This window comes from Molothrus aeneus, chromosome 3 (genome assembly GCF_037042795.1).
Source record: "Molothrus aeneus isolate 106 chromosome 3, BPBGC_Maene_1.0, whole genome shotgun sequence".
Lineage (NCBI taxonomy): Eukaryota > Metazoa > Chordata > Aves > Passeriformes > Icteridae > Molothrus > Molothrus aeneus.
Genome location: NC_089648.1, coordinates 23,215,414 through 23,238,179, shown reverse-complemented (window position 1 = coordinate 23,238,179; position 22,766 = coordinate 23,215,414). Strand labels below are relative to the sequence as shown.

Below are 22,766 nucleotides of genomic sequence, written 5' to 3'. Positions count from 1 at the left end.
TTCTTTGGCCTGGTTTCATCATAATATAAATGAGTAATAATGAGTTTTAATTTCCATAAAGCTCCCTCTTCTTAGCTTATAAGGAGCACACTTTAGTGTGTATACAAATAATGTATATTTGAAGAAACTTTGGTCTTGCCACAGTGGTAACAAGTGGCTGTAATACAACAGGGCCCTAAAGCTCACACAGGATTTTTATACTACTTTGGTAACACTCACGCATCAACTACTTACCTTATTTTGTAAAGCAACCATGATGCATCTGAAACAATGGAAAAGTGTCACCATGTCAGACCAGCCTCACAGAAAAGCTTCCTGTATTTACAGTGGTTTGCGAAATTTTTGCATATAACACGAACCAAAACAAAACTCTTAGCAAAATGTCCTCTCCAATAATTTCTGCTTTCAAATAGACAGCAGAGCCATGGACTTCTTGGTTGGTTTTTTTTGGGTTTTGTTTGTTTGGTTGATTTTTATTGCAGGGGTGTTTATTAAGATATACTTTTTTCCTTTTTTCTGACTGCTCATGCAAAGGAAAGAAAAAAACCTTTTATGTCCTTTCATTGCTGAGGCTTTGTATGTGTGATCAATACCTTCACAGTGAACCAAAGAACTGGGAGACTAAAGTTATCCCTTAGGTACCTATTTCAACTAGACATGGGAAAGGCTGTACAGCCATACTTTGAAAGCAATGAGTCCCTTGGACCTCCTCCTATTTTACTGAGATTCCTTGTGAGCCTGTCCAAGCCTGCTTGAAGAGATTCCCAGTTCCTCAGCTCTGCCAGCAAAGGACTGCTTCCAGAGGTGACCCCCTCCATGATACCAATGCTTCACACCCAGAAGGACTAGTAAATACAACTCATCTTGCCTATTAAATCCAAACACCACAGAAGATTTGAGCTCTTCTACTTGGATCTACTCAGGTGTCCTTGGTGAAGGAGGTGGAGGGAAGGGAAGGAGAAAAAGATAATCCATTCTAAACCAAACATTTGAAACAATATTTAGCCTATGGACTAAGCATCCTGCAATCCCCAGGACAGACTGGGGAATCAGGGGATGGAAAGAGTTGGCTTGAACAAACCTGTGAAGCAGCAGTCCTTACCTCTGTCAGAAGACCTTTTTATGATTCTCCTCTGGAAAAAAAAGTCCAATTAATTTGCAGAAATTAGCTTAGATGTCATTAAAGAAGAGGATTCAGATAATGTTCCATATTTACATAGAAGCCACCAGTTCCAGGTGCTACCAACTGAAGTACAAAGTTTTTTGACACTAATACCAACCTGAGAAGTTTAGATGGGCCAGTTCACTGGAGACTGCAATGCACTGTAGCTTCTGGTATTGCTTTTGTGGGCTATGAGTCCTCCTGCCTAGATTTCAGTTCAATCCTAAGCAGCCTTCTGGTGTTCCAGTGTAAGGACCAATACCTCATGGCTCACTTTCCCCAACTTCTGAGTCCTCTCTCCTCATCCCCTTGTTACCTATTCATCTTTTAAACTCTCATGTAGTTCACCAATTTTCAGTCTTTCGGCTATTCAATAGTCTACTATGAAACAGGATGACAGTATCAATGTAGAAATTTAGTTTCCTGCAAAAAGGGTCAAGAGTCACAGAGTTTGTACACAAAGACACTTTAATGCAAATCAAATAGTACTGTTTCATTCTAAGGTGCTCCACATTCTCAAACATCCAACACTGAGCTTCCCAGTTTTACCATTCCATTAAGAAATTCACTTTTAGTCTAAAGAGCAGAAATTTTAAAAGACAACTCTTTAATTTTTACTTTTTTTAATTAATCAATACAGTATTTCAATACCAACTGTTAAATCTTTATGAGCAACAGGAGCATATTCTGCAAATTTGCTGATCACTATATAGTACAACCTCAAAACTCTTATCCAAAACCCATGTATTCCAAAATTAGGTTTCCTCCCTCAACATGCAACATTTGAATAAAAAAGTCCTGACTTACTCCAAAAAAATCCACTATGCAGTTATATAAACTCAGATCTTTTGACAACCCCTCTGGCTTATGAAGACACAGGTTTATATAAAGAAGCTTCAAAAGAAAATGAAAAATGAATATTATTCTGCTGAAATTTCCAAAGGATTCTAACAATTCCATTACCATAGCAGTACATATACATAAAGACACTGTGTCCAGTAATATAGTATTTCTGAAGGACTATAATTGTTCTCTGCAAAAGGCTGTGGCGTGTTATACTGTGACTATATCAGAAACTAGTGTGCAGCCATTCCATTTTATTTAAGCCTTCATAATTAGGAAAGTATCTCTGTTGAAATTATATTTATTAAAAAAAATAAATCTTTAGCTTACTAAAAAAAGTGCACATTATGTAAGTGCAGGCTCCATTTCACCATTTCTACTCCTGTTTGTTCTACATTTCAGTTCCAATTCCCAGTTTTTCATAATATCCTGCAAGGCTTGGACTGCAGAAACAAAGGCTATATTTGCCTTTAATCAAAACACTGGTTTTAAAGATGTTTTCGTCTGACCAACACATTTCAGGCAATCTCAAGTATTTCAAAACATTCTTTACCATCTTACAGAATCAAAAACTCTACCACTAAGTCGGGGCCTTTAAAAAATAATCTGAAAACAGTATACACAATATTTCAAGAAAGCAGAGCAGCTATGGAGTTGAAAATGGCAATATACACATTTTAAACATTAAAACAATCCTCCTACTTTCTGCATGAGGCCTCTGGACACAAAGACATTGTGCATTTCACATGTTTTTTTAGTCCCATATTTGTAAGTGGAGAGGCAAATTTTCAGAAGGATTTCTTGTTTAGCTAACAGAAAAATAAATCTCATTGTAAATGCAGCGCTGTTGCTGCCTTGATTCTCTCATATCATGGAAAGTACCAAACTTCTTGTCCTTGCTTACAAGGTTCATGTTTATACTCAGTGTCATTGTTGATGACTGATATATGTTGGCTGGTTTTAAAATAAGTAACTTGGGAAGATTGATAAAGAAGTACCGAGCTCTGATTTGTTGTGGATATACTGTTTCAGTTTACAGAGGAATGTGTCATCTTTGCTCACAGCCAGTGAAAAATATTTTAACTCAACAGAAAGCATGGAATTGCATGATATTGTGATGAGGAGTTTCACAATTCCTACAAAAATTTAAATCATTATGCCCAAACCCAGCAGGAGGAACACAACTTGAGCACATCTTCCATCCACACTCTCAGTTGAAATTCTCGGATAAATCCTGCATCCATCTCTGGAGAACATCTTGAGGGACAGATGAAGAGAGAGCAGGTAAAAGCTAAGGTGCAATGCCTGGTGTGCAGTTTCTCTGTGCCCTGTGGGCAGTGTAGGAGAGAGGATGTCTCCCTGCAGCTGCATGCAGGACAGCTGAAGGACAGAGCAGAAGCTGTTCCAGGTATCTGTCTCCTCCATGCCTTGCCCATCCCAAGGCTGGGCTGTTGCAACCTGGGAAGTGGCTCTGCTGGGCAGAGGTGGAACATTGTATCCAGTGTATCCAGAGGAAGCACCTCAGCTTGGAGCTGCAAGGGATTCTTCCTTTCCTTGGCTATTTGATGCAAAAGATAATGGTATCAGGCAGCTGGCTGCTGACAGGGAGCTGCGTTACCGGTCTCTCTCTCTTCTCAGAGGGAAAGAAGAAAAAATGACTTCACATCTGACTATTACAGATACTAATACTTTTCGTCAAAAGCAGGAACACACAGAGATTCTACAAAATACTGTCTAGACACTGGAGCACACTGGCTAAAAGAAATCATTTGAGTACAGGCTTAATAAGGCAGGGTAAAAAAATCTACCACCTTACAGCTAACAACACTTTGAAAATGAGTCTGCTGTGTGTGATTTCAGTGATGTCTGAGGGAGACAAAGCTCGTTATGTTCATGTTTTTCATACTTTTCAGTCAAACAGATTGCTGAATAATCATGTTCTCTTTATTCTAATGGGTGAGGAAGCTATTATACAGAAGGTGTTTCCATATGTTGCGGTTAATAAAGGCAATTCTTACTAATAAGAGTAGGTTGTCTTCACTCAGCTATCTGATAAAAAGCCCTCCTGTTTAGAGGAAAATGCAGATCCGGTGCCTAGAAGACTTCTAGAGCTGCACATTTCAATGGCTACTGGAAAGTACTGTAGGGTAGATGAATTCCAGGTCTTCTCCAACTGAGTCTGAATCAATGACATTCACTAAAATGTTCAGGGCACTAGGAGCAAGTACTCCATGTCTTCAACCTCTCCTTGTATCCATCCTTTTCTTGCTGGTGAAGGACAGTGGACAAGACCTGGATCCATCTTTATGGAAAATCATCAGAAAGTCCCTTCAAGAGGTCAGAGTGCTTTTTTCTTTGAAGAAGCATCTGGGTCACTGTCTTAGGAGCTCAGAAAATCCTACATGGAGAGTATGGCTAGTTTTAGGCTGAGATCACAGATGCTCTTTCAGACTGAAACAATAAAATGCATGAGGGAAAAATAATTTTGGAGGGATCACCCGAAAGTATGAGATGTCACTTACATCCTTGTCTTTCTAACCACAAAGCTGGGTGCATGCCCACAACTGGATGAAAACCTCACATCTGTACTATGCTGTTGGAGCTATCTAGTAAATGAAGAGGAAAAAAAAGTCTTGAAGCTCGTTCCAGTTTGCTATGACGTGTTCAGTGTCTGACCACATCTTTAAAGCCATGTGGAATCCAATCCTATTGAAGGACAACTTGCCTCAGACGATTGATATATCCCAACTAGGTTCACACAGCAGTGCTCCACACTGGATTTCTCTGGATTTCAAAGTAGGGCAGAGATTGTTCAACTGTAAGTACCTGAGTAGAAATAAAAGACCTGCCTCTGTTGCCATTCCCACCTTCAGGGAGACGGACAGTTTCCTACAAGAAGTTACAAAAGGCACATCATCTCTCCATGGTAAGTATCCACCTGTAGCCTTACATTTATGAATTCAAAGCATTCTGCAAGACCTCTTTATGCAGACATATAAAAATGTAGAAATTATTTTGTGGAGAGACATTACTAATAGGAAATAAACTGTTTCTTCATGTCTTCTGGGAATGGTGTTCTGCTGGTTTTCACTATTCAGAATAGGCTTCAAGAAATGCAAAAAATACCCAAAGAAATAGGCAGATGTTTTCAAATACAGAGACAATGGGACCAGTTCCTACACATGCACCTAGTCTGGCTGGATATTTACTGTCACACATAATACTTTCCAGGATTTTAAACACAGCTAATATGGCCAACATTTTCAAAATTGGACACTAATGATGGACATTTCCTAATTCAGTCTAAGTTTCAGAACTGCTGAACTATACCTTGTCCTTGTGGACATTCAGTACAGAAAATCAAATCCAAGGTGACTCAAGCCAATACTGAAAAATATGAACAATCCAAGTTTGCAGTTCTGTTTGAAAATGCAACACCTCAAGGCTAAATCCCATTTTAAAGACACTGTAATGGTTTTGAAAGCTGCATATTTTTTGTTGAGCCACAAGAAGGCATAGACAAATGTGATGGGTGGACTCTGCATCCATTCAGTGGGACCAGTGCAAACAGCCCCTCCCTGACCAGCCAACACTGTTGTCTGGGAATGGAGGGAATCTGGGATAGGCCTGTACAGTGAACCAGAAGTAGCCCTGGCAGAGATGAGGGAAAACAAGGGCTGCTGTTGGATCCTGTCCAGAACACGGAACCCGGCCACAATATGTCCACACAAGGTTTCTGTCACAGAGATGTGGGAAGTCCTGTTATGTCTGCATTCACAATTAGACATGATTTTGACATTATTATGGTGCTGATGCTGTTATATCTTCAGTGTATGATGGGTCCTGGCTCTGTTGGGGCCTGCCTATTGTTCATGAGAGACTTTGTCTTTGCAATGATCGGAGAACAAGGTGTTCTGGAAGCTCTTTTCAGCTGTGACCTGGTGAACTTCTTACGGATTTTTCTGTAAGGAGGAAAGGAGGGAAGGAAGAGAGAGACAATAGAAGAGATAAATCTCAGTCTTTAACAGAAGACTGCACAAGAGCCAATAACAAACATAACAAATACTCTTACCAGAGCAGGAAGGCTAGTTCATGGAAAAGAGACTTGCAGTCAACAAGAGTCAGCCCTGTCCAGCAACTGATGATTCAGAGTTGTCTGATAATGGTTCATCGAAAAGTGAATTGGTGTTAGATAATACTTGAATAATAATATTTAATTACATGAAATCTTGGGCCAGAATGCCCAGGTAGTGAATCCTCACATGTGATACCGGTAGTGGAATGAAGGACCACAGAAGAGAGGACCATGTTAGCACCCAATGAACGTGCTACCTCTGTAAAAGTGGGAGCAATTGTTGTTATTTACACTGCACCACTTCCACAGATAACACATGATCCAGAGCTCCGGGCATTTTTACTAGGGCCATTCAGGTGCAGTAAATTAATTTTCACTTTTGACTTTCAGCTGATAAATGAAACATATTAACTCCAGGTGGCCATGTTGTTTGTATTGTAATCCTAAATATCCAAGGATAGTTAATTTTGAAGCATAAATACTTGCCATGTTTCAACTGCTCTGTCTCTTTACTAGTATAAGTCAATAACCACAATGCCGCGGGTATCCAGGGGATGGTATCAGAAAAGGTACACACAGAGTTTGCCAAGAACCATCTTCATTGGCAGAGACCTGAACATTAGATGCTGCTGGAAAATGACCTATTTTCTGAATTTAATGAAGAATCCCAGCCTTTGTTTCAGTAGTTTTACAAATTATAGGGATTTTGAGCTTATGGAAATGAATTAAAGCAAACTGAGGCCTCTAACACTTAATGAGACCAGGCTTTCTAATTCAGACTTTTTGACTTGAAAATGTGACCTACAAACTACAGGGTGATGAGGTGCCTACCTGCATCAAGGTTCTGAGATGGTAACTCAAGGAGTGGTTTTTCCCTTTCATCTAAGTGGGCTGTTACCTCTGAAACTGAAAAATGGTGGCACATGACATTGAAAATACATGATCAGCTGTAAATAAATGCTATTGAATTCTAAAATAGCAATTGGTATATTAAATTTCAAACATTAGTTTGTTACTAGTGAGTTACAGGTTGAGTGGTGCCCAGGGATGTAAGCTTCCATGTTAACTGGGACACAGAAGAGAACATAAGGGGGAAAAAAAACCCAAACATGCAAAAAGCAGAAGAATATACTCTGCTATTAGAAGTTAAAGGGAGCCTGAAAAATACATCTGTTTTGGTTAATATATCTTAAAGGTTCAGAGATGTATTCCATTTTGAAAGAAGGATGTCTTCATGTCCTGGAATACCAAATTAGGCTTTAGCACCATTCAGCAATACGCAAAACAGAAGAAAAGAAAAGGGATCACCATAAATTTCAGTTTCAGCTTTTCACACAATCCCACTGAGGAAAAAAAAACTTATTGCTTGAGTATTTGTTTTATATGGTCATCTTAAATTAGGCAAAAAAAGATACTTAATTGATTGCAAAGATATTGCATACCTTCCAGAATGGTAAAAGCATAGAAATGTAATCTTAGACTGGCAGAAATGTGTCTATCTAAAATAATGAGATAGCCAGGCTTAATGAATTTATGTGAATAGACAATAGCTATTACCCACACCAATCACTAAGGGGGACCATCTCCACAAAACCTTACAGAAGTATTTGTTTGCAAAACTTTATCTTTATTTACAGAAGGAATGTGGTCATTAATCATTTGAGAAGTGCAAGGTTCAAATAATATCAGATTATTGCTTACCCTTCTGAATTTTTAATAAGGCAACTTTATAAACTGCCTAGAGGTTCCTGCTTATGAAAGTAATTTGCAGCTGACACTACATGTAAGGACAGTAAAGGATTTGAGATTACAATTTGTCATTATTTTGTATGGACAGTAAAGTGAAAGATACAGGTATTCCCATTAACCACTGGTTCAAAACCAACACAAAGAAAGGCAGAACAAGAAGGTCATCACATTATTATATCAAGCAAGCCACAAACAGAGGAAACAAGAAACTAGCTCTATATACTCTGTCAGAAAAAACCAATCTGCCAGGCACTCTTAAAAGGAAATCCAGCACTTCTGCTTAAACAGGATTGCGAAAATGCTTCCAGAAATTAGCTTTCTGGGATACAGCCTTTCAGAAATAAAACTGGAAGAATGGAAATTTCCACTGACTGCATTACATGTTATATTTAAACAATCATTTCTTAAAAGCCAAAACTGTTCTTTTTACTGAAACAATTATAGAAGGTAGAATCTTTACACTGAAGAATTTAGCATCTAAATACAGTCTAGCCTTTTGAGACACATTCATCAGGTTTCACAATTCTTCAGAGTCTTTTTAACACTTAAACATGCAGGTTGCAATAATAGCTGACAAAAGACAGGATATTCAAAGATAAAATTGTTGTCCCTCTTTCACTCATAGCACTTTGCCCTCCCCCAAAGATACACTGAACTAAGGGCAGAGTCAATTTTAATGCTCAATTTCCTGTCCCTCTTTCAGTTAATACCAGCCATATGTTTTAATTACATCAAGCTTTTATCTGGCAATGGCAATAAATGGCTTTAATATCTGCATCGTTGGTAACATCCTTTGCAGTTGTTAGGACAGATTAATTGCCATTTCCCCTGTTTTTTTTTCTTTGACTTTTGTACTACTTCTTGAAGCATAATGCATTACAGGCTTGAAATGCTAATTCAAAAGTATTTTAAAGCCTTTGCTTTGAATTTCTAGTCTTCTTGAGACCAAACGTGTGAGAATGAGCTAAATATTTAATAGGGAATCTGTATGTAAAGCCCACTGTGCTCATTTTGAGGTAAAATGTGATGCACGGGTGTAATGTCGGAATAATACACATTTTTTATGTCTGCATGACACTTCAATTAGTAACTGCAGATAAAGGTACAAAAGACCCTTGGCACACAGGGAAATAGGGAAATGTACATAAGTCTATGTATGGTCTAGATGTATGTAAAGGTCTAGATGAAAACCTAATGATTCTGTTCAAGTTTCATACACAGACTAAAAGCTCATGGGTAGAAATAATAGTTAGGCTGTACAGGGCATTTATGCCATGCTTAAATTTAATCGAGTGAGTCCTTATAATTAACCAACCCTTTCTCAGGATCCAAGTGTGTTCCATGTAACTCACCATCTGCTGAAGTGAAGCACAATCCTATATAATCTATTCTGTCCAGATTTCTCAGGAATAGGATAACTGGGAGCAAAATTTCACATTTGCAAAAGCTGACTCAAAGTTCCCTTCTCTAATTCTGCCACACACTACAACAGCATCAATTTTTAAACTTGAGTCGAATAAAGAGAGGCCTCCAACTGGCATTAGTCAAGTCTGTGTTTTCAAGCCTTTTCTAGTAGGACTGGAAGGCATTGCCTGCTTTAAGTTTGTTGATACAGACTGTTACTGTGTGCTATATATAAACTGTTGTGCATCCATGTTGCCTCCTCTGCATTGGATTCAAGAGTTGTGATGACTACACTGACTTTGGTCTTATCAACTGTACCAACAGCACTTAAGAAGCAATATTAAATAAATACAAGTTATGCAAGAAGTTATACAGTGAAAGAAATTCATTGCATGCAAATGCCTGCTGATATTTCAGCAGATGACAAACCTTGTTTTGAAAGAAACCTTTTCCTAGGAAGAGGAATTGCCCTCAACATACATGCACTTGTGAGATGTCCTTAACTCTTCTTAAATACCAAGGTCCAGAATTGCTTTTGGTGCTCTGTTTCCACTAAAAATACTCTAATGATCTAATACAAACCTGGCTACAGAGTCTGAAGCTCAAGGACACAGTTTTGTTTTCCTCACTCTCCCTAAATTAGTTCGATATTTTTGACTGAGTCTTTTTTAGACTGATATGTAAGGACTGGTGCTGTGGAAATGTATTGTTATCCAATTGCTGGTAGCACAAGGAACACCCCCAGGTCAGCAGCAGGCATAAGAAAACTGATTTCCTGCACAATCATAGTTGAAATTCCATATAATCTCTCCACTGGGGTGAAGTACTCTGCTACAACTTTCCAAGTGTAAACAGCAACATAAATGTGCTAGATGCATAAATACTGCCAACACTGGCAGAATTTTGTGTTCTGGCACAAATTATGTGTGAAACTTGCAATCAGTCTAACCACAGAGCCATTCAGAAAGAAAACAAGGCTAAAAAAATAAGAAAAAAACCCCTGTATTCTAGAGAAATATTTGTGAAGTTGCTGCTGCTCCAAGGCAATATAAATTTTGTGCAATGTAAATTTTCATTTTCAAAGTGCAAATTCATGGCCACTTAGAAAAAACAACTATTTAAAAGAACAACCATAATTTCTTCGTGGTAATTAGATTAAATAATCATTTATTTCTCTAAGGGCTTCTTTTATCCAGAGGTATATTTTAACTATTCAGTGAATTAAATTACAGGAAGGGGTACTATCCTAGAAACCTGATAGGCTTTTTATTCATTTCAACAGGTTTTAAACATAGTGAAATGCCAAAATGTGTGCAGTGCTGCCTGCTGAAAGAGAATTTAACTGGGATGAAGCTGTAGGCACAGATCCTTAGAAACCTGATATGTTACTGACTGAAGGACTCACAGCACTTCCTACATTTCTACCTGTGTGCAAATGAGAAGTATTTTATTTAACTCTTTGGCTTGCTGCTTTAGATTTTCTTTTCTCCCTCAACACTTTCAGGATGAAGCTTTCCCATATTGCCTTAAAATTTTAATTGAACCTCAACATGACAGAAATGAGTTAAAAATAGTTTTGGAAGGCAGAAGTGGGTTGACACTGATACACCTTTTAAAAATAAGGGCCTTAGGAAATGTTAATTTATAAAAACAAAAGGGAAGGCTTTAATAAGCATGGGACTACTGGAAAGCTGTTGCCATGAGCCACATAGCTGCATTATAAAACCCATACAGATGGCAGATAGAGTGATATAACCTTTATGAGATTAAAGAGGTGCTGCTGTAGACATGAAAACATTATTTAAATCTTTTAAGAGCTTATCTTATTTTTCTCCTCCTAGCAAGGAAATGTTTTCCTTTGCTAGTGTTTATCTTCCAATATTTTATCAATATTTATGGAACAAGACTGTTCTCTATGAACAACAACTCTTAGACACATCAGTTACAAATTACAGCATCAGATCTTCCTAAGCAGCTTAAGAGAATGTATTTTTTCAAGTACTGCATAACCTTGAGGGCTTCTCTGATGTTTTGTGTTTCAAAGCAACAGCTTATACCTACTATGTATATATAGAAGGCCATTAATAATGGGGTTAAAGCATTTTCTTTATTGGGAGGAGAAATGTCAGGTTAAGGGTTTAAAGCACAGACTTCTTTGACGGTGCTGACCTACTGCATTGCACAAGCCACCTCTATCTCTTTCTATCTGCTGCTGATTTCAATCAAAATCACCTTGGAGCAGAAACCATCTCTTTATGTGCATTTCCAGAGTGCCTAGAACAACAGGTTGATCTACTATTGAAATATCTACTGTGGAAATTATTTCTATACAGTTTAATTGCAAAGAACTGTCATGGCTTTTGGAATAATCAACAAGTTCAATAGATTTTTCCATATTTTCTTTTCCCCTGAAAATATTTAATTAATATTCTAAAGTGGTTTAGTAGAGAAAGAATTAAAGAAACATAAAGTCTTACTCTCAGCACCACTATTCATTTTTCAGTTGAATGCTGGAACTGAAAAAACTTCTAGCCCCTAAGAAACATTTTGAAGAGATGCAATCATACACTGGTCGTCGCATGATGAATAAATCTCCATCCCAACAATCAGCAGTGAGATTGTCCTCACAGTTCAGCAGTGAGCTTGGTATTTAGCACCAAGAGGCTAAGGTTACTTACTGCTGAGACAACAAAGGTGGCACATCAGTTTGGGCACAAGGCTGGCTTCTCACAAAAGCCAGCAGCACAGAGGCCCTACCAGGGGTAGAAAGAGTTAGAAAATTCCATGATCTAGTTGGTAGGGATGATGGACACCACAGAGTGAACATGGACTTGCCCTGAGTTTTGAGCTTACAAAGCTCAGCAGGGACAGCACCTCACACACAGCAGTGATGATGGCAGAGCCATGCACAGAGCTGTGCTCCTCAAACAGTCCTTCTCTCAAGGAAGGGAGAAAAGCCTCTCTTTGAATTCATGGCATTTCACCAGCATCCAACTTTGTAGAGTGGAATAGAACTACTAAGTCCTAGCAAAGGAAGCTTGATGGAATGGGTAAAAAAGTAAATTATTCATACTCCTTCAAACAAAGCAATGGCTCAGGCTACAACAGAGTTGTAACCTGAGCTACAGGACAGCTGCTCTGCACTTTATCTGAAATTCATTAGCCTCCCCTTAGCTACCTTACCCTGCAGAGCCTGCAAGGCAGGAAGTCTGCTTTATCTAGTAAAGAGTTGCTTAATCTCTCCTCCCTGGGAGGGAACACACAAGATCACTGCAGATGTGTCAATACACTCTGGGAATCCAGGGAGCCAGAAATCCTTCCACAGCTCACAGGCACAAACACCAGCAGATTTCAAGGCAAATCCTTTATTTTTCCTAACTATATCAGCAGGGTGAAGATGAATTCCTACTCTACCAAGAAGAATTTTCAAAACCATCTATTCATTCTGCAGCAGGATGGCCATTCTGTATATTGATTAAACATCATCTGCTCTGAGATGAAAAATTTACCCACCTGGCAGCATATAATTTTTCCTGAGACAAGCAACAACCTAAAGAGAAGGTGCACCAGAGCAAGCTGGCTAACAGTGGAACACAATGTTGTTCTCAACTACTCCCCAAACATCTTGCATATTAATTCACAATCCAGCATTATCCCAGACTCTAAGATGACAAAAAGGTACAGAACATACAACTTCTGTTTCTGGCCTCGAGCTACAAAAATTAAGTGCCATTTCCCCAGCAACATTAAATACTGCATGGAAAACTTTTAAAAATATTGTGTCAACTAAATATGCTTATTTAAGTTGAAGATAACAGAAAACTCCCTATTATATTTTTCATAGGAAAAAAAAAAAGTGATATTATACTTGTACAATATTATTAGTATTTTTCTATCTTTCTTTTCTTACCTTGCTTATTTAATGAAGTTTTTGGCCTGAACACTGTGATTTACAATATTACAGCTTATAATATTACCTGAGGCTCAAAAAGATTGACAATATGCTTCCATTTTATCAATTATGCATACACTTCTCCTGGAATAACATATGTACCAATAGGGTATAGTTGGAGGAGGTTCTTGGCATCCTGGATACTTGCTATTAAGCAAGGGCTGAAAAATAAAAATTATTCAGTCTTACCAGAAACAGTTGGAGAGCCAAATTTCCCTCACAAGCCCATCCCCTGGGGCATTTCTTCACACCATCAACCTCTTGCATAATCAGCATTTCTCTACACACAGAAGCTCCAGTGCAGAATATGGATTAGAAATCTGTAATGTGACTTCGACAGAAGAAAGCTTTGCCACAGAATGATTTGATGCTGATCTCTAAGGTCATTTTCATGTCAAAGGTTGAAGATTTTTTAAATTTTTTAAAAATATTTATGTGACCAAAGGTCTATTCAAGTTCATTTTCTGCCACTCATCCTGCTCTCCATATTTGTGGCCAGCACTTTTCACATCAGTATCTCATAGTTCTTGTTGGACTGGCTAATTAAAAACTGCACATCATCCTAAAGAGTAGGTGTACACCAATATCAGTCAAGCTCACAGACAAAATGGTGGAGCTAGAGAAAGGCTGAATAAATTACTTGTCTGGTGTCTCACAAGAGGCAACCTCAGAATTTTAAAGTTTGGATCTGTATTTTCTTTACAAGAAAAACACTTGAATAGTATTTTGTCAAGTAAATGTTTTAGCCTCTACTCATAGCACAAGTTACAAAAACAGACAGTTGAATCTCCTTAGATGTTTGACAAGAGCTGTTTTTTCTCTGTGATTGACTTTCACAGTCACAGTCAATATGCTCTCCATGGTATTTTATATTTAAAATGCCTATGTAGTTACTTATGCAAGCTTTTTTCACAAAAAGAGACCAACTAACACTTGTTTTTCCACAGCCTTACCTACATTTATGCCAGAGGGTCATGAGTTTAAAAAAAACCCAAATTGTCAGGGAAGGTACTGAGAATGAATGATTAAATACATAAAATGAAATATGGACTAATTCAGAATTAAATCCTCTATCTGTAATTTGAAATGAAAACTCTGATAGAAGACAACTTAGAAATTAAATTTAGTGGGCAGTTCTGTGTGAATTTTAAGACTGTGAGGATCACTGACACTGTATTTTTGAACATACTCACCACAGTACAATTTTATAATCTTTTTTGCTATTTAACTTTAGCAACAATGTGTTCACCGCAGGACTTATATGGTTTCCCTGCCTACATGTACATTATTGCTGTGTATTTCTCTGCCTTTAGATGAAATAATTCTTAACTCTGTGTCCAGCTTCTATGAGTTATTGCTCACATAGCACAGGAATCATAAAAAGTGAAAAATATATCTGAACAGTGATATTGAACAGTATTTGAGGATTACAATCATCAATATCTAAGATCTAATGTGAGAAACTAACAGGGTTTATGCATAGGAATGGTGAGAATGGACTAATTTTAGCCCTAAGCTGATGTTACTCTAGCCTCACTATAGCTAACAATTGTATAATTAATGTTATCTCTATCTTTACTTTGATATTAAGCATGTTGGTCTAACAAGTTTGCATTTTTATTTTGCTTTGTTTCCCAGAGCTTTGCCAGAGAAATTGGCTTCCCATACAAAGATGCTTATTTATAGAAAAATTTCTTCTTGTTCAAAACCAAATTGGTTTTAACTCCCACAATAGAAGGCAGCCAAATATTACAAGATGACACATTCCCACTGAGTATGTGGATTTAGGAAAAAGCTAAGCAGCAAGCTAACAAAAAGCTAAGCCCTAAGACTTTCAGTTAAAACGTTCGATAAAGAGGATTGGATTCAGCTACATCAAATCCTCTGTGCAAACACAGCTTCTGAAAAAAAAAAACCTTTTGAAACCTTGCCAACCATACTGCAGGAAACTCTAAATTTGTCAAAAACCATAAGAAAACAGGTTAAAAGAACAGGTTAAAGATGCATGGCATCCCAATCTAACCTCAGACATACAGGGTGTATTGGAGGCTACGTGATGCACTCTAGCTGATGGACTGAGGTCAGGATTGGATTTAAGGGCTTTGCTGAATTAGGTCTGGAAGGTCCAGCAAAGAAAACAAGGTTTTTGGACAAGTCAAGTGCTTATATAGGAGCTTCCTTAATGTATTTATCGTCCCAGTATTTCATATAAGTTATTGAGGTTTTCTTTCCCTCCTAAGTTTCCAAAAAGAACAAAAGTTTACAAAAAGGCTTATTTTGGAAATTGTATTTCCCTTCCCAAATATAAAATTTTCTGGCTATTTCTGCACCTACTGTATGAATGTGAGAGAACATTTGTCAACAGCAGTGGAGAAGACTGCAAGTGGCTGAGTGACCCTTCTAAACATGCCTTTGTTTTTTAGCTGAGCCATGTGAATTAGCCACATTCAAGCTCTGACCTAAGATGCAATTACAAAGCAAACTTTGGTATCTAAGGCCCCCTGGAGAGGCAGCATATTTGAATTTCTGCTCACAACAGGGCAGAATCATTTCACAAGAGCCAAAGGTGTGACTTTTCAGGCAGCAGTAACTAGGTCATTTACAGCCATCTGTTCCCAGCCTCAGCCTCCCTGTGGTCATCACCAAAGCTCTGTGCTAATTAATTTTCACCTGCTAATCAGTGCAGACAGCCCTGAAACTAACAAATCATCCAGGTTCAGTCAACAGCTTCTGGATTCCTGTGGGTGGCATTTCCATGAGACTTCATTACCAATAAAAGTAAAGAGTTTCCTCTGAAAGAAGATCCCCTCCAAGGCTTCTGACCTGCTCCATGTGGAGCAGTGCTCTGGAAGAACGAGAAGGCTTCATCTGATTCTTCAGAACAGGTGTTACCTGTTCTTTGCCTCCAAATCTTCCAGCAAGCACTTAAGCACCTTCTCAATTTTGTGTCTGAGGAGTTAGGTATATAAATGCTTGGAGATACAGACTTAAAAGACCTGACTGACATGTCATGGGAGGTCTGTGAGGAAGCAGGGAACTGGATCATGGTTTTCCAAGTCCTAGGCAAGCGCTCCAAACACTGCAACATCCTTCCACGGCCATGTGGCTTCAAACAGGGTAAGCAGCTTACTGCAGTGCCACTGAAACTCCATTTAAACAGTGAGAAGATTAATCCACAGCTCCAAACCAGAATTGGATTGTATTCCATTTGCTCTGAAGACTGATAAAGCAAACCCCACAACAGTCTGTGTTTTTCAAACCTCCCAGCTCTGTCCAATGGCACAACTTACACTGAGCTCTGAGGCATTTTTGTAAACATGTTTTCCTTGTATATAGCCATGATTCCCTAAGTTAAAAAAATATTCACATTCTTCAAATGAGTTGTTTTAGTTCCATGGAATGAACCTGCTTTTAAAAACAAACATTTGCATTATCACAATAGTGCTACTTTGATTTAGTAGGTACTATAAAGGGTCCAACAGGAACAAATTACTGAAAGAAAAAAATGCCTTTAGACCCGTGAAACCTGCTCAATGAGAAATGAATGGTAAGAGATTATGATCTAGTTTCTATACTGCTGCTTGTGATTCCATACCACAGTACCTCAGCTGGGACTCAGAAAAGTATGAATTTATAAGATGTGAACAGTGCACAGCATTCATGAATAGACCACATGAAATAAGATCAAAATAACATCTCATAGAAACTATTATGCTCTCTCATGAGCATATAACAGCTTTGAATGGAAGTGAACCAAGTAGGATGGCTCCTAAACTGTAGCAAGGACAATTCCTCCCCAAATTCTTCATACACAGTATTGTCACAGAGACTGGAGAGAGCTGTCAGTTCACCTGGACTCAGACATGGTCAATCAATAAGATATTTGCAATCCTATCAGCAGGGATTAAAAAGAATTCTAAGGGATATATTCTGTAATCCCTGCTTTTCAAGATGCATGACAACTATATAATACAACAGAAGTAAAGGAGATGGAAAATTACATCCTTAGAGGCTGATTTGGCTTTTTGTTAGAGAGCTGGTCCATCACATTGTCAGGCTTGCAGCTGATGCTCCAAGAGTGCAGCCAGGCATCTTCTTGCAGCTGGTTCAGGACTGGGGTCTAAAGGCCATGGTGCCATGCAGGTAAGAAATGAAAATACACAATGCCCAGGATCCAAGTGTGGTGTAGTTCAAAACCAGGATCAAATCAAAGTGCCTCATCTTTACAAAAAGCAAAGGCCAAAAATACCTTTTTTTCTATTGGCACACAATTTTTTTTTTTGCACAGTTGGGGCCAACTGGAAAAGAAAGAGTAAACATACCCATGGACATTTGTGTGATAGGAATTGTACGTGTGAAGAGGAAGAAGGAGCAGAACAGTTAGCACTGGAACTCTGGCTCAGATGTAGAGCTGCAGCTCTGCAGTGTGTATCAGACCCCAGGCACCAAAGCCTTACTCCTCCAGTTTTCCCTTTTCTCCTGGCAACGTGCTGCAACTCAAGCACTGTGCATGGCCTTGCCTAAGCCTGGATTAAAACACGTGTGGGAGAGACAGGGGGCAGGGGCAGGTCACCCACAGCTCTTAACTCGGGCTTTGGTTCCAGCAGGCTTTCAGTTTGTGTTTCCAGGTACAGGCTGGGTTTTCCATGGATAAAACTGCACTGCAGAGAGGGCCAGCAGCACGTGCAGGAGCACGAAGGGTGATGAGCACCAGCATGGCTCTCCCCCACTTCTGCATGAGAAGCAGACCACTGACAGCACAGCAAGACTCAACATTCTGCAGAAGCTGGTTGTCAGCCTCACATTCTCTTCTTTCTCAACATGCAACTTTGGATTTTAAGCTTTTTTTTGTGTGTGCTATGAGACATGCATAAATAAAAAATGAGTGGTACCAGGTAATTATCACAGCAGTTGTGATATCCTTACATAGCACCTCAACAAATCAAGGGAAGATTTTGCCTTTTGGAGACAAAACATGAAGTGAGGGATAAGAAAATTGCCTATATAATGCTGCCACAGGGATGCCTCTCAAACCATTTTATCAGCAAAAAAAGGAAGCCATGTCTGCTGGTACCAGCTAAAGATCACGTTGTAATTTTAGCAGTTGCAGTTAACTCATTCCCAATGGAGTTGCACTTACCGTGAGAAGGTTTCTAACTGCTTCAGCACTGAAAGGAAACAAGCATTGAGTCATTCAACTGCAGAGCTATATGCAAATATGTTTTTTGGCCCATGAAGGGAAAGCACATAGAATCCGCTGCTATAGCGCAGGCAGCCAAACATTTCCACACATTTCTTATAATGCAAATGCTGAAAAAAAAATTAATTCATTTACCAGCCAGTGTTTTAGCTGTCCCTACACAAGTGTGATCATTGGCATGCACATGCACTCTGCTAGGGACAGAGTGTGTGTATAGGAAATAGAGGCACACTGCATACCTAGAATTGGTGAGAAAAGTTTTTGTCAACAGATATATTCCCCTTGTCATTGAATGGTTCAACAGTAATATTATTCATTTGACTCAAAGGTTATGTTTATATCATATATAACTCAATATATATTAAGCCAATATATTACATCTTACTAAGGTTCTAAACACCATGATGATCAACTTTTTCAATTATTAACTCCCAGAACAGTAATTCTGTATAAAGAATTTAGTTCCTCACAAATAGTAATTTTCTCTGTTGACCTCTATTGGGCCTACAATAGAACCCACATCACCCAAAAATCTTCCTTATAGCAAAGCTGATTTAGTGCAAAGAAATGAATAAAATGCTTTATAATTAGGAGAATACTGGCTTATCCTAAAGCATGCACGTAGTGCTAGGAGAATCCCAGCAACTAATATATAAGGATATTAAAAAAAACTAAGGGCACTCTTCTGTGAGTAGTGATAAACACGAGGCTCTTTAAAGAGTGATTTTTTCAATGAATTGTGTAAACAGATTTGCACTTCAGAATAAAATCTTGAGCAAGTTATTTTACAGTAGAGAATGAGAATTTCTTTTTCATTTGAAAAGGATACAAATAAAGAAAAATACAAAAATATTAAATCCAGTGAAGGTCAATAAAATTACGATGTAATGTCAAAAGGTAAGTGTTCTCAAACTGCCATGTGGCTTTTTGTCTAGATTAATCCCTGCTGTGAGCCCATGCCTATGAGGGGCAGGGAAATCCAATGGGAGCTGGTCTCACACAGGCATAAGGGAGGGTTTGGAATGAAGAGTGCAGGTTGTCACCAGAGATGAAACAGCAGAACTGGGGACCTCTGCATTCAGTGGCAAAATTCACTGAGCATGCTGACAGAAGGACATCCACATACAGACAAAACTCATGAGGGTGATCTCTTCAAGGCTCTAACATGCAGACAGATGGAAAACCCTGTCTGTCCCCCAGAGTGGCTGTGGGCTGCAAGGACTGGGGCTCAGCACTGTGTTAGTGTGCAGCCAGCTCTGCAGGGGCAATTGGGCTGGGAAGGAGGGAAACACAAATGGGAATTCTGCTGCCATTTTTCCCCAGATGTGCAGAAACTGATAAACAGTGGGGGAGGAAATGGCTTCCAAATAGCTACAGCTTAAAAACAAAGCTGAAATGTATGAGGATGTGCATTACAACTGATATAAAATACATTCCTGTTCTACTCAGAAGGGCAGATTAGCACCCAAAAATATGTTCAACTTCAGATGTAAACTCCAGTCCTTGTGTTTCCATGATACACAAGCTCACAGTAATTTTTAAGAATACCTGCAGGCATTGTTGAACTGTGGCCTGAGTGTAGAGAGAAAGGCACTGCCCTAAAATTCCAGGGTAACTCCAAGGGTTACCATGGAAAGCTTAGGTGATATATATAATTCCCATGGTTATTTTCACTGCTCTTAATATTTCACATCCATTGCTAGAAATATCTCGAATATGTGAGCAATCAGATACAGAAGAGTTAACTTTACAGAAATAATACTGCTGCTTAAATTCAGAATGTAAAGGGTGATTATTAAAAAGTTAATATTAGTAAAATGTCTTCTAAAATGGAGTGATAAATAAATATTTAATAAATATTTAATAAATATAGATATTTATAAATAGATAATAGATATATAGATATAAATAGATAATATATATTTACCTTATATAGGATATTTATAGATAATGATATTATAATAATAATATTTATAGATAACAATAGATATTTACCTTATCTATTGATAAATAATAAAATTGAGAATTCTCATGTGCATCTTGGGTTTGATTAGCATGAAATAGACTGGTACCTCCTCTTTCAGTCTAGGAGCAATATTATTTCTCTTTTTTTTTCCTCCACAAATATCAACAGTCTATTATTGGCTTTTTAAGCTAAATTTCTGTGAAAATTTACCCTCTAGACTCCCTACTTGATATTTTATAGAAATGTGCATCTTAAGCATTAATTCACTAGACAAAAAAAAATTTTAGGACAGAGAAATGAAAATTATTGTGGACTGTTGCAAACGGTACTGAAAAATATTTCCTTTTTTTCAGGCTGCAATTACACTGAAAAATATTTTTCCTTTTGCTATAATTAGCATGTGTCTCTCTCATATGTATTTTTAATGAACAAATTCACATGATAAAACAGACTGGATCCTGATGGAGCACAAAAAAGTTCCCTAAAGAACCAGTTGTGACCTTAGATAGGGTGATTATTTCTGACCTGAGTGTTCAGAACATGTTCAGAACCTAATAGCTGCTCCCTAGCAGCTCATTCTTATTTGTTGCTTTTTTGGGTTTTTTTTTTCATTCTGTATCAGGACTGGGTAAATTTTGTGCTGCTTTTTCAAACTTCTCCTCCCTAGTCATCTCTTCCCATTGTAATTATATTGCATCCAACTTGGCTTTTCAACTTTGTCCTGGCAGTGCTGAGCTGTGTTCTCCTATCACAGGACAGGCTGCCTGGCAGGGACTGCTGTCTGTCTCCAGCTGCCCTCAAAGAACAGAGTATTTCATTGTTCTCTTGGACATGGGGCATTCCTAGCAGCAGAACCAGGCAGGGCTTTCCACCTGGGAGTTCTAAAGGTTGGAGACTTTCAGAGCCCAGAGGAGAGCAAGCTAGCCCAGCTCTAAATAATCTCAGAGTAAAGGTGAAAGGAATCAAAGGAAAAAATTAGAAAGGAGACACATGTGAGGGAAGGAGTCAATGGAGATGGTATGAGGACAGGAAAGTACCAAAAAAAAAAAAAAAAAAAAAGAGAAAATGAAAAAAACGTCTCTGAAAGACAAGGAACAGATCTCATGATGTGAAATAGAGTTTCAAAGACAAAAAGCATTCCCTGCTGTGCTGCTCCTGCACCTGCCAGAGTGATGCAACAGCACATGTTCAGGCACCTCCTTGTTTGAGGAGCATCAGTGAGGTCCAGCTTCCCTGTGTTCCCCATACCAGGAGGTTTCAAGTGTTACTTGAAACTGTTCATTATTTGGAGAAGAGGAGCAGACACAGACCCCTGAGCACTAAACCCTTGTTTGTGCCCCACCCTGGCTGCAGAGCCAGAACCAGCTCTGCTTTCTCCCTGGTCTGGGCACGGGGTCTGCAGCCCTGGGAGTGGGGAGGGGGATTTCCTAGGATGAGAACAAGCAGAGCTATCACAAATGAGTGATTTGCAAAGCCAGGACTCATCCCACTACACTTCAACCACCTGCATTTTAAACATCTAGTCCAGGTAAGTTGTCTGGGCTGCTTTCCAGATCAGTGGAGAGATCACTGCCCATGTAAGATTTCTCATCCTTTGACAGGCATTTCTCTATAAGACTGGGAAAAAATTAAATTGGAAATTCTAAAACTTCAAAAGGTAATCAATCTCAGTTTCAGGATCCAATTGCTAGGGATTAGTCTGATATTACTAAAGTCTTTGTATCAAACAACTCAAAATGCCATCAATCTGGGCTGGAATCAGAAGCCTAAGAGCTCATCAGCTCAGCAACCTCTTACCATTCTCTCTGAATTGTTGCATTCCTCATAAAAAAACCCCAAAGGTGCCATAATGAATTATGTTGAAATAACCACCAGATCATCATGTGCTAGTATCTAGTATGTTAACTTTCCTAGCTGAATCTGCCATTAATGGGATTAAATGTGCACATTTTCCATGTTTATCTCTATATTTACATATGTTCTTTCTCTTCTCTCTTTTTATTATTTACATTTTTCTTCAACTACCAGATTTTCTAGGCTTGTGAAACAATCACAGAAGTGAGGAAAGTCTGATGTTACTTGCTGTAATTAAGCAAGATAGTAAAGGTTTTTAAATAACAGGCCCTTTAAAAAAAAAATCAACAAACCAGACTGTAACTTCTTGTCTTAGTCTGAATTAAATCAAGGAAGGGTCAGACAGGGGAAGACAAGAACAGAATAGAGGAAGCTCCAGAAAAATAGTGACTCTTCCATGATATCAAGCACTTTTGGGGAAAGCAAAAGCTTGTTAAATTTTACCAAATAATCTGTAAATGAAAGGTTGAAGGAGATTATCATCTCAGTTGCTTTTAAAGGAAATCAACTTCTAGCCTGGAAAAGATGCTATCAGCTGTATATTCATTCACTGTACACTAT

The 22,766-nt window shown here is 38.4% G+C and overlaps 1 protein-coding gene across 2 annotated transcripts in view; it reads right to left on the bottom strand.

The window, feature by feature from the left end:
- Positions 1 to 1,612: 1,612 nt before the first annotated feature.
- Positions 1,613 to 22,766, bottom strand: part of MTA3 (metastasis associated 1 family member 3) — a 137,745-nt gene continuing 116,591 nt past the window's right edge. The window contains exons 19-20 of one of the 2 annotated variants that reach the window (XM_066546495.1): positions 18,326 to 18,353; positions 5,850 to 5,967 (exon numbers count right to left, since the gene is read on the bottom strand). In XM_066546495.1, coding sequence (XP_066402592.1) covers positions 5,956 to 5,967; positions 18,326 to 18,353 — 40 coding nt within the window. In that variant the 3' untranslated portion in view covers positions 5,850 to 5,955. Of the gene's footprint in view, positions 5,968 to 18,325; positions 18,354 to 22,766 lie in introns of both variants that reach the window. The other variant, XM_066546494.1, reaches the window with a different exon arrangement.